Source organism: Carassius carassius, chromosome 33 (genome assembly GCF_963082965.1).
Source record: "Carassius carassius chromosome 33, fCarCar2.1, whole genome shotgun sequence".
Classification (NCBI taxonomy): domain Eukaryota; kingdom Metazoa; phylum Chordata; class Actinopteri; order Cypriniformes; family Cyprinidae; genus Carassius; species Carassius carassius.
This window is the reverse complement of record NC_081787.1, coordinates 20,958,862-20,972,929: the sequence shown is the minus strand read 5'-3', so window position 1 is coordinate 20,972,929 and position 14,068 is coordinate 20,958,862. Positions and strand designations below refer to the sequence as shown.

The 14,068-nt window shown below is 36.9% G+C and overlaps 1 protein-coding gene across 2 annotated transcripts in view; it reads right to left on the bottom strand.

Moving 5' to 3' along the window:
* LOC132113948 (dedicator of cytokinesis protein 2-like) overlaps positions 1–14,068 on the bottom strand; it is a 112,450-nt gene that overhangs the window by 62,777 nt on the left and 35,605 nt on the right. For both annotated transcript variants that reach the window (XM_059522012.1, XM_059522013.1), the window contains exon 25: positions 2,947–3,089. In XM_059522012.1, the coding sequence (XP_059377995.1) occupies positions 2,947–3,089 (143 nt within the window). The remainder of the gene's footprint in view (positions 1–2,946; positions 3,090–14,068) is intronic.

The window sequence follows — 14,068 nt, the reverse complement described above, 5'->3', positions numbered from 1 at the left end:
GTTCATCAGGCATTAATACAGCACGTTCAGTTCACGTTCGCCCAAAATATGAACGAGTTCATGAACTATCGTTCAATGAATGCGTTCAGGCACAACACTGGATATATCTAACTCCTCCTTATTAAATGGAGCTTAAACAACCAGACAAGGGGTCGGTGTGGAAAGATTCACATCAAAACTGAAAATGATGTACAACCCGAATTCCGGAAAAGTTGGGACGTTTTTTAAATTGTAATAAAATGAAAACTAAAAGACTTTCAAATCACATGAGCCAATATTTTATTCACAATAGAACATAGATAACATAGCAAATGTTTAAACTGAGAAAGTCTACAATTTTATGCACAAAATGAGCTCATTTCAATTTTGATTTCTGCTACAGGTCTCAAAATAGTTGGGACGGGGCATGTTTACCATGGTGTAGCATCTCCTTTTCTTTTCAAAACAGTTTGAAGACGTCTGGGCATTGAGGCTATGAGTTGCTGGAGTTTTGCTGTTGGAATTTGCTCCCATTCTTGCCTTATATAGATTTCCAGCTGCTGAAGAGTTCGTGGTCGTCTTTGACGTATTTTTCGTTTAATGATGCGCCAAATGTTCTCTATAGGTGAAAGATCTGGACTGCAGGCAGGCCAGGTTAGCACCCGGACTCTTCTACGACGAAGCCATGCTGTTGTTATAGCTGCAGTATGTGGTTTTGCATTGTCCTGCTGAAATAAACAAGGCCTTCCCTGAAATAGACGTTGTTTGGAGGGAGGCATATGTTGCTCTAAAACCTTTATATACCTTTCAGCATTCACAGAGCCTTCCAAAACATGCAAGCTGCCCATACCGTATGCACTTATGCACCCCCATACCATCAGAGATGCTGGCTTTTGAACTGAACGCTGATAACATGCTGGAAGGTCTCCCTCCTCTTTAGCCCCGAGGACACGGCGTCCGTGATTTCCAACAAGAATGTCAAATTTGGACTCGTCTGACCATAAAACACTATTCCACTTTGAAATAGCCCATTTTAAATGAGCCTTGGCCCACAGGACACGACGGCGCTTCTGGACCATGTTCACATATGGCTTCCTTTTTGCATGATAGAGCTTTAGTTGGCATCTGCTGATGGCACGGCGGATTGTGTTTACCGACAGTGGTTTCTGAAAGTATTCCTGGGCCCATTTAGTAATGTCATTGACACAATCATGCCGATGAGTGATGCAGTGTCGTCTGAGAGCCCGAAGACCACGGGCATCCAATAAAGGTCTCCGGCCTTGTCCCTTACGCACAGAGATTTCTCCAGTTTCTCTGAATCTTTTGATGATGTTATGCACTGTAGATGATGAGATTTGCAAAGCCTTTGCAATTTGACGTCGAGGAACATTGTTTTTAAAGTTTTCCACAATTTTTTTACGCAGTCTTTCACAGATTGGAGAGCCTCTGCCCATCTTTACTTCTGAGAGACTCTGCTTCTCTAAGACAAAGCTTTTATAGCTAATCATGTTACAGACCTGATATCAATTAACTTAATTAATCACTAGATGTTCTCCCAGCTGAATCTTTTCAAAACTGCTTGCTTTTTTAGCCATTTGTTGCCCCCGTGCCAACTTTTTTGAGACCTGTAGCAGGCATTACATTTTAAATGAGCTAATTAAGTGGATAAAAGTGTAAAATTTCTCAGTTTAAACATTTGCTACATTATCTGTTCTATTCTGTTCTATTGTGAATAAAATATTGGCTCATGTGATTTGAAATTCCTTTAGTTTTCATTTTATTAAAATTTAAAAAACGTCCCAACTTTTCCGGAATTCGGGTTGTAATACACGCGTTGCCTCAGCAGCGCACGAATAGCTTAGTCACACAAACAATATTAATCCTCTCAGAGATTAAATAGCTGCTGCAGCGAGTTCACAGTCAGAGGAGGAAGAACCGCAGGCTTCCGAGCCTCAAAAGTGAGCTCTAGATCTAGGGAACACGGGTGGAGATAGGAAGAACCGTCTCCAACCCATCCGCCAGAAATGCGGAGAAGCACAGTCAGCCCCCTTATTTTCTAGAGACGACTGCACTAACACGCTGCTCATTAATGCTGCCCGTATAATGTTTAGGCATAATATTGTTTGTTTTATGCTGGTGCTTATGCAACTTTTTGTTTGTGCAACTGCAAGCTCGCCGACGCCCTCCGTGTCAATCTCGTCGGAGAAAGAAAGGCAGAGCATCGAGCTGGGGGGAAGAACCGAAGCTCGGGCTTCTGAACCCAAGAATTGGGCAGATCTGATGGGTAAGTTAGGAGATAAGGATGTGCCCATCTCGATTCCCTCCAGCAGATCTATCCGCCTCGGCGAAAGCGGGACCGGTACCGCGAGGAAATCTGGCGAAGGCTCACTTCTCGAAGAGAGCCCTCCGGGATCGAAGCATCCGCATGTGAAATCATACGCAGCAAGCTTTGATCCCGGGCAGACCACACACAGACTGTGTGTATCCCCGCCTCTGATGTTTAGATTTAAGAGCAGGGAGGAACACACAATCTGAAACACGGCCTTGATTCACCCTTCAGATGCCTAGTCTTAGCTTTGCTCTTTGACATACTATAGCTACTTAAATGAGCTAATAGTGACAAACGACAATAAATAAGACTGACAAGACAGAATGACATGCATACACAGAGCGCTTGCTGAAAGACAAGAAGCTGAAGCACGTGCTTTTATAGCTTCCTGGTTGCTACGTCACCACGCCCATGACGTCCCGCCCTTCCATTGGACAGATTGCACACGATAATCTGAGTCAGTCTTGCCAAAGGCGTTCCCCAAAGCGTTCGACAAAGCGTTTGATGCAGCTCGAGTTCCTGAAGAGGAAGTATTTTTAATCAATTGTTGTAGAATAGAATGAAATTTCTCCTGGAATCCACACACTGTGCTGTGATTGGCTGGTCTATTAGTGTGCTGCTCTCTGATTGGCTCTTACCACGTCGCTGCGGCTCAGCACCTCCAGGATGTTGTTGAGGAGTTCGACACTGTTGCGCTTCTCATCCTGATGCCCCTCTCCCACCACAGCCAACGCCCCGCTCAACTCCCGAAGCATCATGGGTAACAGGATGTCACGGCAGTCTGGAGAGGACATCATAACATAAAGTACTATAAATAAAATAAAATTATTTATATTTATATTTATATTATTTATAATTTTAAAAAAAATTGCATTAAAAATTCTGCATACGAATCAGGACAGACATAGTGGAAAAAAAACTTAAACAATCAAAAGCAAATTAACATATCAAATTTGTAAACACATAACAGCACAAAAAAGGGGGAAAAGATAGATATGCACCTTGGGTCCTTTATCCAAAAATAATATGTATATATCAAAGAACATTGAAATTTATTGAAAATTTGTTACTGAAATTTGAAAATACAAAGATAAACTTAAAAAAACATTCATTTGTATGTCAGATTCACATTAGGTCAAAGAGCAAATGTCTTTCCAGAATGCAGCACTTTATGAACAAATGCAACAATGTTTGCCATAGATCTGATCCTCCCACACTACCTCCCTCTCTCTCTCTCTTTCTCTCTCAGGGCTCAAATGCATCTCAGCAGGTGAGTTTCTCTCTCACAGGAGCGTAATGCATCAAGAAAAGGCAGATATCAAAAATGCGTTTCAGGCGCCATACATCACCAGGGTTTATGCAGAAACGTTTAGAGCAGCTCGTCACAGTGAACGGCTGGTTTAACGTACGCTTACAGTATTGTTGCACCTTAGGTCTGGTAAATAAATGACAATCATAAACGTCGGCACTAATGCTAATTACCGAGGCGAGCCGTAATTGGATTTGTCACATTTAATGTCCCAGTGAGATAAAGAGCAATGAGAGCGGGTCTCCTCAGAGGAGAGATAAATGCAGCCCTGAGGGAGAAAGAGCGATTTGAGTGATCTGAGATCATGAAGGCTTCGCTAGTGTCGCTTTTTATAGAGTGTCCTGTTTCATCATCAATATCACGGCCAAGAACAAAAGGAAAATGTGCCATTGAGCAATTTCTCAAGGCCAAACTGACCCTCTCACTTCCTGGACTGAAGCGGCACCCAGAGTATGTGTTTATCACAATCTGAATTAACCAATAAAACATGACAAACACCCTCAGCATCATGTGTACATGCACAAACCATGACATTTAGAATGACCTACACATCCAGAGTCCACGCTCTTAGCGTTTTTCGGGTGAGCAGAAATGCTCTTACCTAACAGGAAGAAACACTTACTCAACAGACTCTATATTACTGTGGACTGATCCTGGCCGAGAGCCACACTAGTGGATGGCCAAAAGTGCTTCATCTATCACTTCAATGACTTTTACAAATATTGCATTTTGAAATTCGAGGAACATGGAAATGAAGCATGGTACACACTGCACATCAATTACTTTTATTAGAAGAGTCCATTGTCTGTCTTAAGCACCTCATTTTAATATCTAATCGGTTTCCTGCGAGGAGTGGAAAGACTTGTTTAAATAATCTTAAGATATTTTGAGTGATATATTTTGAGTCATCTGTTCACAAGTGGAACTATCATGTGTCGCCAGCAGTGGTGGACGAAGTACACAAATCCAGTACAAACCCGATTCCAAAAAAGTAGGGACACTGTACAAATTGTGAGTAAAAAAGGAATGGAAATACAAATCTCATAAATGTATATTTTATTCACAATAGAATATAGATAACATATCAAATGTTGAAAGTGAGACATTTTGAAATGTCACACCAAATATTGGCTCATTTTGGATTTCATGAGAGCTACACATTCCAAAAAAGTTGGGACAGGTAGCAATAAGAGGCCAGAAAAGTTAAATGTACAAGGAACAGCTGGAGGACCAATTTGAAACTTATTAGGTCAATTGGCAACATGATTGGGTATAAAAATAGCCTCTCAGAGTGGCAGTGTCTCTCAGAAGTCAAGATGGGCAGAGGATCACCAAATCCCCCAATGCTATGTTGTATTCTGAATAAAATATTGAAATTTCAAACTTCCACATCATTGCATTCTGTTTTATATTTAATTTGTACAGTTTCCCAACTTTTTTGGAATCGGGGTTGTACTTGAGTAAAAGTGCAGATACCTTAAAAAGCATTACTCCAGTAAAATTAAATACTCCTTTTCAATTTTACTTGAGTAAAAGTACATTGATTGTGATTTTAAATGTACTTAAGTCTTAAAGGTACAGATTGATGAGTGTGTGACATTTTGAAAAGAACTCTATGCAAACATACTAGTTTGAAACTTCTTTGATTGTGGGGAAGATGCATAGGCATTAATTTGTGTTGTTTTAATGTTATGCTTAATTTTTACCTAAAATCTACCCTAAAAAAAAATTTGGACATGTCTGCATTCAAGCATTTAATACCGCAGGCTTAACCAGCTCGCCCTTTTACATCAGATTTAGTTCACAAACAACTGACAGTCTAGACCTAAATTTACAATAATAAATCCTAAAATTAGCCACTAGTAACTAACATTTCGTGCTATGAGGCACGCGTGCAGTCAAGCTTCGAGGATCTCCTATTCTTGGCTTACTTTGTTAATTAGAGACTCACTCTGACTGAATCATTTGAATCAGTGAGTTGTTGACTCAAGAACAGTTGCAACACCATCTGTCCAATTTTAATTCATGAATTAGTCATTCAGTGTGATTTGTGATTCGATTTAATGGGTTGATTCAAAAGAATCAGCTCATTCACGAATTGGACTCGGCTGTCAGGCACTATCACATCTCAGAGTGACCACTTGTGATCAGATCATCAGAGACTGACCATCTTTCTACCTTTCTCCCTCAAAAAGGTCTGAAGTGAAGACTAAATCACAGCACTGTGACTAATATAATGTCACTGCTGTGTCAGTCTTTCTCTCAGGAGAAAAAGATTTTGACAACTGCTCCCATAAGAATCATAACTCAGCCCTTTTCTTTTCGACTAGAGACCCTCATTCATTTTCATCTGTCATTCTATCCTGAGAGTTCACTATAAACCATTCCACATAGTAATAAGATGCCATTTCAATTACCCAGCTGCCACAGAGAAAAGTGTATGTGAAAACCGAAAGCTCCTTCGTTCACATTAAAGACTGAAATCAGAATAAGCTTTAACTCAGGCTCTTCGTGCAGCTCTTGAAGGTCTAATTCAATCCCATTTCTATTACCAAGATTTCAGATGTCCGTGCACAATAATACTTGCTGTTTTTCGCTACACTGTTAATATATATGTTTCTCCTTGATAAAATGTGTTGAGCATCAAATTCACCTGTAATTCTCTTCTACGGGGCTGAACGAGAGCGCTGCTTTAAATTGGATCCTCAAGCTGTGGAAATAGTTGTTAACAAACTGTTGACAGCTGCATCGGACAATCACAAACTTTAAAGTGCGTCATTTCCATGACTCTTATTTAGATGCGACTTTCAGGGCAAAAATAACAACAGCTGCTCTAAACAGCTATTTTTGGGTTAATTTTGCTTCTGTAACTTCTTGTTTCAGACTAGGAACAAAAAAATATATAATGTATTAAAATATAATTTAAATAAAAGGTTAAGAACACCCATCATTCCTATGGATGACAGATTTGAATAAAAACAAACTCCTTATCTGGATATTGGACATGCCGTATTCTCTGCATCAGGTTATATTTTAAGCCAGGCAACAACATCCAACTTCAACTATAATCCAGGTTTCAAAGCTTTGAGACCAGAATATTCTCTACACAAAACACCCTAGCAACCACATAGCAATGCCCTGGAAACCATCCTTGCATCATAGTGATGAGTAACACACATACAAGCTCCAGTGACTCACAAAATGTAAAACTCTAGTTGGCAAACACTGTTGTAATCGGGGCCAGTGGAATTACTTTTGAAAGCCCCTTAAAGTCTTGAATATCAATATCGATTCCAAGAAACATTCGCATATAAATTCCCAGTTAAAAACCATGGCAAACTCTGCCCACAGATCCTGAGATGAGTACAACACTTATTTCAACAGATTGTGACATGGAAAAACAAGGGAAAAAGATGAAATAATAATAATTAACAAATAAACGTGAAATGCATTTTGCCTGCTGTAATGCCTTTTAACCCAGTAGGATAAACAGACGGAAAAGCCCTTGGCAAACATAACCTTAACAACAGCTACATTAAGGTCTGAGTGAAAATTTTTTAATAAATAAATAAAACCTTTAATTCACTTTCACTGCATTTGAATTAGTCAGATGAGGTGTGTGTGTGTGTGTGTGTGTGTGTGTGTGTGTGTGTGTGTGTGTGTGTGTGTGTGTGTGTGTGTGTGTGTGTGTGTGTGTTTCTTGATGCACTTCATCATTTTAATGCATCACCACTGAGAGAGTGAATAATGGAAATTTTACACTGGTAATGTTAATTTCATTGAAACATTTCTCATTAGGATCATCAAGCCTAGAAATTTATTCACCATTAGGGCCACATACACTAACTCACTGTCCTACTTTAAAACACACAAACACTTGCCAGATTATCTGTGAATGTCTACGGTTATAACTAAAACTAAAACTGAAATAAAAAGAATTCTATGAACTATGAAGAATTATATTTAAAAAAAAAAAAAAAAGCACACAAAAACACACACACAAAAAACATGAAAATTACAAAAACTTGAAATAAATAAAATGAAAACGAAACTCAATAAATGCATACACACCAATGATGTTACTGTTAACTAAAACAAAAATTGATTTCAGCGATTTAAGGTGAAATAAACTAAATACTTTATATATTAAAAAAATACTTAAATGTAATATTTTAATAAAAATTAGAAATGTTTCTTTGTCAAATAATGGAAATAAGTTAAATGACTAATACTAAAACTAATAATAATAATAATAATAAATTAAAGCTATATAGAAATATGTATCAATTTTACAACAAGTAATGAAAATAACAAAAATCACAAAATTACTCAAATTTAAATTAAAAAAATACTTCAAATTTAAATTTAAATGAAACTGAAGTTGTAGTACTAAAATTACTAAAACTAAAACTTAAATAAAAATAAATTAAAGCTATACAGAAATATAAAAAAAATCTATAAAATGACAAAAGCACATCAGAAAATTACTAAAAACAAACTAAAATTTAAATAAAACTAAAACTAAAAGAAAACTGAAATGGAAAGAAGTTAAAGCAATACAATTACTAAAACTAAAATAAAAAGTTATTTCAAATATATATTTTTTTAATTACAAAAACGACAAAAACTAAATTACTAAACTAGTATTATAATGAAAAAAATAGATACTAATTCAAAATAACAATAAATACAATAATAGCATATGAGGAATACTAGAATAACACTGACACTGATCATTTTTTAATTATTACAGAAGAAAACATACAAAACTATGCTTCATAGTAGTTTAATTGCTCAGATGGGTTTCGATTCCAAGAGAAAGCAAAGAGCGCAAAATCTAGGACTGATCGGTGGAAAAATAAAGATTATTATATCACTACTACTACTACGTATTACATTAAATCGATTTAAAAAAAAAAAATTACACTTTTTTCATGTACACTGAAAAGTTAAATAAAAACTCAGACATTCAGATAAATTTCAGAAGAGTCAGAGGAGAGAAGAGTTTATAAAGTTCTTTTATTAAAACTAATCTCCATCTCTGGCTTTTATGCATGGTGATTCCTTTTTCTGTATGTACAGTATCAAACGCACATGGTACCCAGGAGCGCTGATCTGGGATCAGATACGGTCTGTGTGTTTGCTCTCATCTCAGAGAATCAAACTGCTCTCACATCAGCAGACGGCTCTTCAAAAGCAGCTGTGATTTAAAGATCTCTTTTAAGTTAAAAGAATGCAGCAGACCTGCAGATGAGAGTTTCTGGGTAATTTGCTCGTTATTTCTCTCTTTTAACGATTCAATAATTCCCGTCTGTCAGGTTTCCGTGTGACAGCGGAATAAATTGAGCTAACTGCTCTCATATTATCCATGAATCTAATTTCACAAGTGGAAATTAAATGTGTCAAATGCAGATTCATGAATGTGTGTGTGTGTGTGTGTGTGTGTGTGTGTGTGTGTGTGTGTGTGTGTGTGTGTGTGTGTGTTTTCCATTCCAAGGACTAAAGTTGCACATCATAGAATATGCACTTAAAGGGAAAGTTCACTCAAAAAGCGAAATTAGCTGTTTACTTACTCATCCTCAGTTCATCCAAGTTCATCTCATCCTCCAGTTCATCTCACTTTTTTTTTTACCCATTTTTATCAGTCAACATTGCGTGTAACAACCTCTAAATCCCTTTGGACAAAGGCATCCAGCTATCACTGTAGCCAAAGCCATCTCTGCTGTAGCTAAAAAAAGCTGAATGCAAGTTAAAACAGCCTTGGAAGAGGGAAGTGAAAGAGTTACTTGTCTATTGGCTTTTTAGAAATAATTCATAGCTAAAGTTTAATTTAATAAAAAACGCCTCCATGTGGCAACAAATGTAGAATATTGCTCATATCAAACCAGCAAAATTATAGAGAATAAAATCATGATGTATCCACAGACAGTGTTGTGCCAGTTCATACTTAAAAAGAACTAGCTCAAAGTTCAGTTCACACAGATGATAATGAACTAGTTCATGTTCATAGTTCATTTTTTTTTTAAATGAACTAAGTTCACATATCTAAAAACAAACTAGTTCACGTTCATTTGTTAAATTCTTTTTAAGATAGGCCACTATCTTACTCAATAGAACCTCTTTACCATCCATTACCAGCTGCAAATCACTGCCACTCCAAAACTAATCAAAATTATTGTACCAATAAACAAGAGACAATTATTATAGCAGGAGAAAAATTATGTTGAGATAGAGAATATATTTACCCCTTAAATAATGTGTAATCATGATATGTAGAAATAGGAAAATACAAGGTGCAGTCAAGGTATACTGTATGTTCAGTGAAACTTTTATTTAGCCAGTATGAACCAAATTACCCGGGACTTTCTAAACAACTTCAACGGTCAAAATCATGCCTGACCCGCTCCATGTCTCTTATTGCGCATCCTATCTTACTCGGTCGTGCTATTCACTTTTCATAAATCAACATAAATGGGAAAAAAAAATAACATTATAATATTTTAACAAATATGAAACACGCTTTTTTTAATGGCTACAACAGTATAGTATGCCTACATAGCCTATACTCTCTATTTGTACAAATTTCTGCACATTAATTTAATTCAGAATTTTGCACACACAAATTGAAAGGCATTTGTTCAAATCAAGTTCACAGATAATTGTGCGTGCATTTATTAGCCTAATAATTATGAATTACTAAAATCCTAACAAATAGGCTATGCTATGTACAAAAAATCAGATGAGCCCATAATATGAACGGTTAAGCATTTTCCTCCCATAGAAAACCATTATAAGAACGCTTAATGTGGCTTAATGCAGATTAGAATGTCCCCTTATTATGTCGAAATAACGAGATATCGATACTAGGCTACTGTGTCCACCGTGGTCTCCTTTTTGATCAGCGGAAACTATTTTTGCTTGTTTGGGATCTGACTGTCCAGTGTATTTGAAAAAGTTAAGCAAATTTTCCTGTCTTTTTGACATTTTTCACCTGGGTGAAACGATCGAGGCTAACAGCAATCTCAACTAGTACAACAAGCGCGCAAGTCATGTGACACAAACATTGAACACTACACAAACAGTAATTTTTTTTTTTCATTTAGGCAGTTAATTTTAGTGACACAGGAGGTGCCGGATCCAATGTCGGAGGTGACGGAACATGTTCCGGCTCAAATTAAGCCCTGGTAAAACCTGACTTTTCAAATGAGCGTGAACGTGAACTGCGCGTTCTGTTCATTCCTGCCAGAGTGAGCGCCGCTCTCGTTCACGTTCATTGTACGAAAAGTGATTTCATTCAGTTCAGCGTTCGGCGAAAATATGAACGCGTTCAGTGAACGTAATACATAATACAGTTACTTGTGCTAAACATGAAACTGAAATACTTGTTAAGTCAAAAGAACAGCATTTATTATTACATTATAAATGTCTTTACTGTCATGTTTTATTAGTTTAATGTGTCACTGCTGAATAAAACTAGTAATTAAAATAAATAATTAAAACGTACTGTAACTTTTGGATACTTCAAAAACATTACACCACTAGACACCTTTAGCATAGTGCTCTAAATGCAATAGTGTTAATTTTGCGTAATATTAGTATGTAGACTACAAATAGAGATTCACCCACAGCATCTGCTCAGTGCCACCTGTCGCTGTTCCCATCATGCCTTGTTTCTCCAGACACACTAGATGAGGCTAATGCGCTGGAGGTAATTGCACAGCATATAAATGTCTCATTCCTCTTGCACTCATTTCATTTCACAAAAAGGGGCCTCATTTTCCAATGGCCGGCTGGATCAATTTCAATTAAAATGCCTGTCAGGACGGCTTACAGGGGACATGAAAATTCAAAAATAAATAAAATTATATGAAAAATATATGAATAAGTAAATAGCTGGCGGCTTCCTGTGGGACAAAAGAGGAATCCTCGCATTGTTATGTCAAGCAGGTCTGGACCAATCGCTAGAGGCGAAGGAGCAGCGCTCATGAATATTTATGAGTGCACCAAACACATAGAGAGTGGACGGTTTGTGATTGTGCTCGATTAAATGCATGGATTTCATTCTGAAACCTGATGTGTCTCATGCAAAAAGAAGATGTTGAATGCTAAATGCTAATTTGCGTAGAAATCTGTAGAGCGGATCTGACTTTGTGGAAAGCAGAGCAGAGACAGGCACAAAAAAACTGATCAATACTCTGCAGTTTTGGTGTTTAAAATGCTCTGAATTTAATTTCACACCAGACTTGCTAGTATATAAAGTCTCTCTGAAACTCAGGCCTGTCGAGTTAATTCTGGAAAGCAGTAAGAAACAATTCCACAGCCAAAAACATCTGTCTGGGTGTGTATTAAGGTCAACAATTAATAAAACAGTGCAGATAAAACTTATCAGGTCCGAGAACATGTGTGTCCATCATTAGTGATCAACTAATCATTTGTCAACAAGTGACGCTGATATCAATAACTAGGGTGTGTGGGGTCTCTAATGATGTCGATATTTAGAATAATATTGCCTGATAAGATTACACTCTGTATATTTCAAAACCGATACTACAATAGTTTTTATTAATACTTTGACTTAGTTTATATTTTTACCTTTTATTTTAAGTTTATCTTATCTATATCTATATATTTTCATTTTAAATTTAGTTTGTTAATTCTGTAGTGATCTTGTTACTATCGGTTGTGGGTTTTATATTTAAATGTCTATATAATTTGGATTATTTTTTTATTTTATTTATTTATTTTTTAGTACATCAACTTAAATTAAACGAAAATTAGAAATGTTGGCAACTAACATGACTTTGGCAACTAACTGGAATATGGACTGAAAAGTATGATTAAGTTTTTTAGATTTTATTTCAGTTATTATTTGTTTTAAATGAACCAACAATAATGTTTTAATAGCTTTTTACAGCTTTACATTTAGTTTTAATGAAATATATAATGATCATGTACTAACAAGAGTGTCGGTTGATTTTTGTTTTGAATTCAAGCAAAGGTTAACACTTTAGCTTAAATGAGGCTGATGATGAATCTATCTATCATTACCCATTATCAAACACACACACTCAACACAATCCATCACCACTCTCATGAGCAAAACCATCAGACTCTTTAGTAAAACACACACACACACACACACCATTTATCACTTTATAGCATCTAGTTAACAGTCCGTTTGGCAGGATCAGGCCAGAGGCTATCATATAAATTCAGAGAGAGAAAGAACGGAGCAAGGGAAGGGAAGGGAAGGGAAGGGAAGGGAAGGGAAGGGAAGATACAGTGTAAAATAACAAATCAATAAGGAAAGGAAAGGAAAGGGAAGGGAAGGGAAGGGAAAGGAAAGGAAAGGAAAGGAAAGGAAAGGAAAGGAAAGGAAAGGAAAGGAAAGGAAAGGAAAGGAAAGGAAAGGAAAGGAAAGGAAAGGAAAGGAAAGGAAAGATACAGTGTAAAATAACAAATCAATAAGGAAAGGAAAGGAAAGGAAAGGAAAGGAAAGGAAAGGAAAGGAAAGGAAAGGAAAGATACAGTGTAAAATAACAAATCAATAAGGAAAGGGAAGGGAAGGGAAGGGAAAGGAAAGGAAAGGAAAGGAAAGGAAAGGAAAGGAAAGGAAAGGAAAGGAAAGATACAGTGTAAAATAACAAATCAATAAGGAAAGGGAAGGGAAGGGAAGGGAAGGGAAGGGAAATGAAAGGAAAGGAAAGGAAAGGAAAGATACAGTGTAAAATAACAAATCAATAAGGAAAGGGAAGGGAAGGGAAGGGAAGGGAAAGGAAAGGAAAGGAAAGGAAAGGAAAGGAAAGGAAAGGAAAGGAAAGGAAAGGAAAGGAAAGGAAAGGAAAGGAAAGGAAAGGAAAGGAAAGGAAAGGAAAGGAAAGGAAAGGAAAGGAAAGGAAAGGAAAGGGAAAGGAAAGGAAAGGAAAGATACAGTGTAAAATAACAAATCAATAAGGAAAGGGAAGGGAAGGGAAGGAAAGGGAAGGGAAGGGAAGGGAAGGAAAGGAAAGGAAAGGAAAGGAAAGGAAAGGAAAGGAAAGGAAAGGAAAGATACAGTGTAAAATAACAAATCAATAAGGAAAGGGAAGGGAAGGGAAGGGAAGGGAAAGGAAAGGAAAGGAAAGGAAAGGAAAGGAAAGGAAAGGAAAGGAAAGGAAAGGAAAGGAAAGGAAAGGAAAGGAAAGATACAGTGTAAAATAACAAATCAATAAGGAAAGGGAAGGGAAGGGAAGGGAAATGAAAGGAAAGGAAAGGAAAGGAAAGATACAGTGTAAAATAACAAATCAATAAGGAAAGGGAAGGGAAGGGAAAGGAAAGGAAAGGAAAGGAAAGGAAAGGAAAGGAAAGGAAAGGAAAGGAAAGGAAAGGAAAGGAAAGGAAAGGAAAGGAAAGGAAAGATACAGTGTAAAATAACAAATCAATAAGGAAAGGGAAGGGAAGGGAAGGGAAAG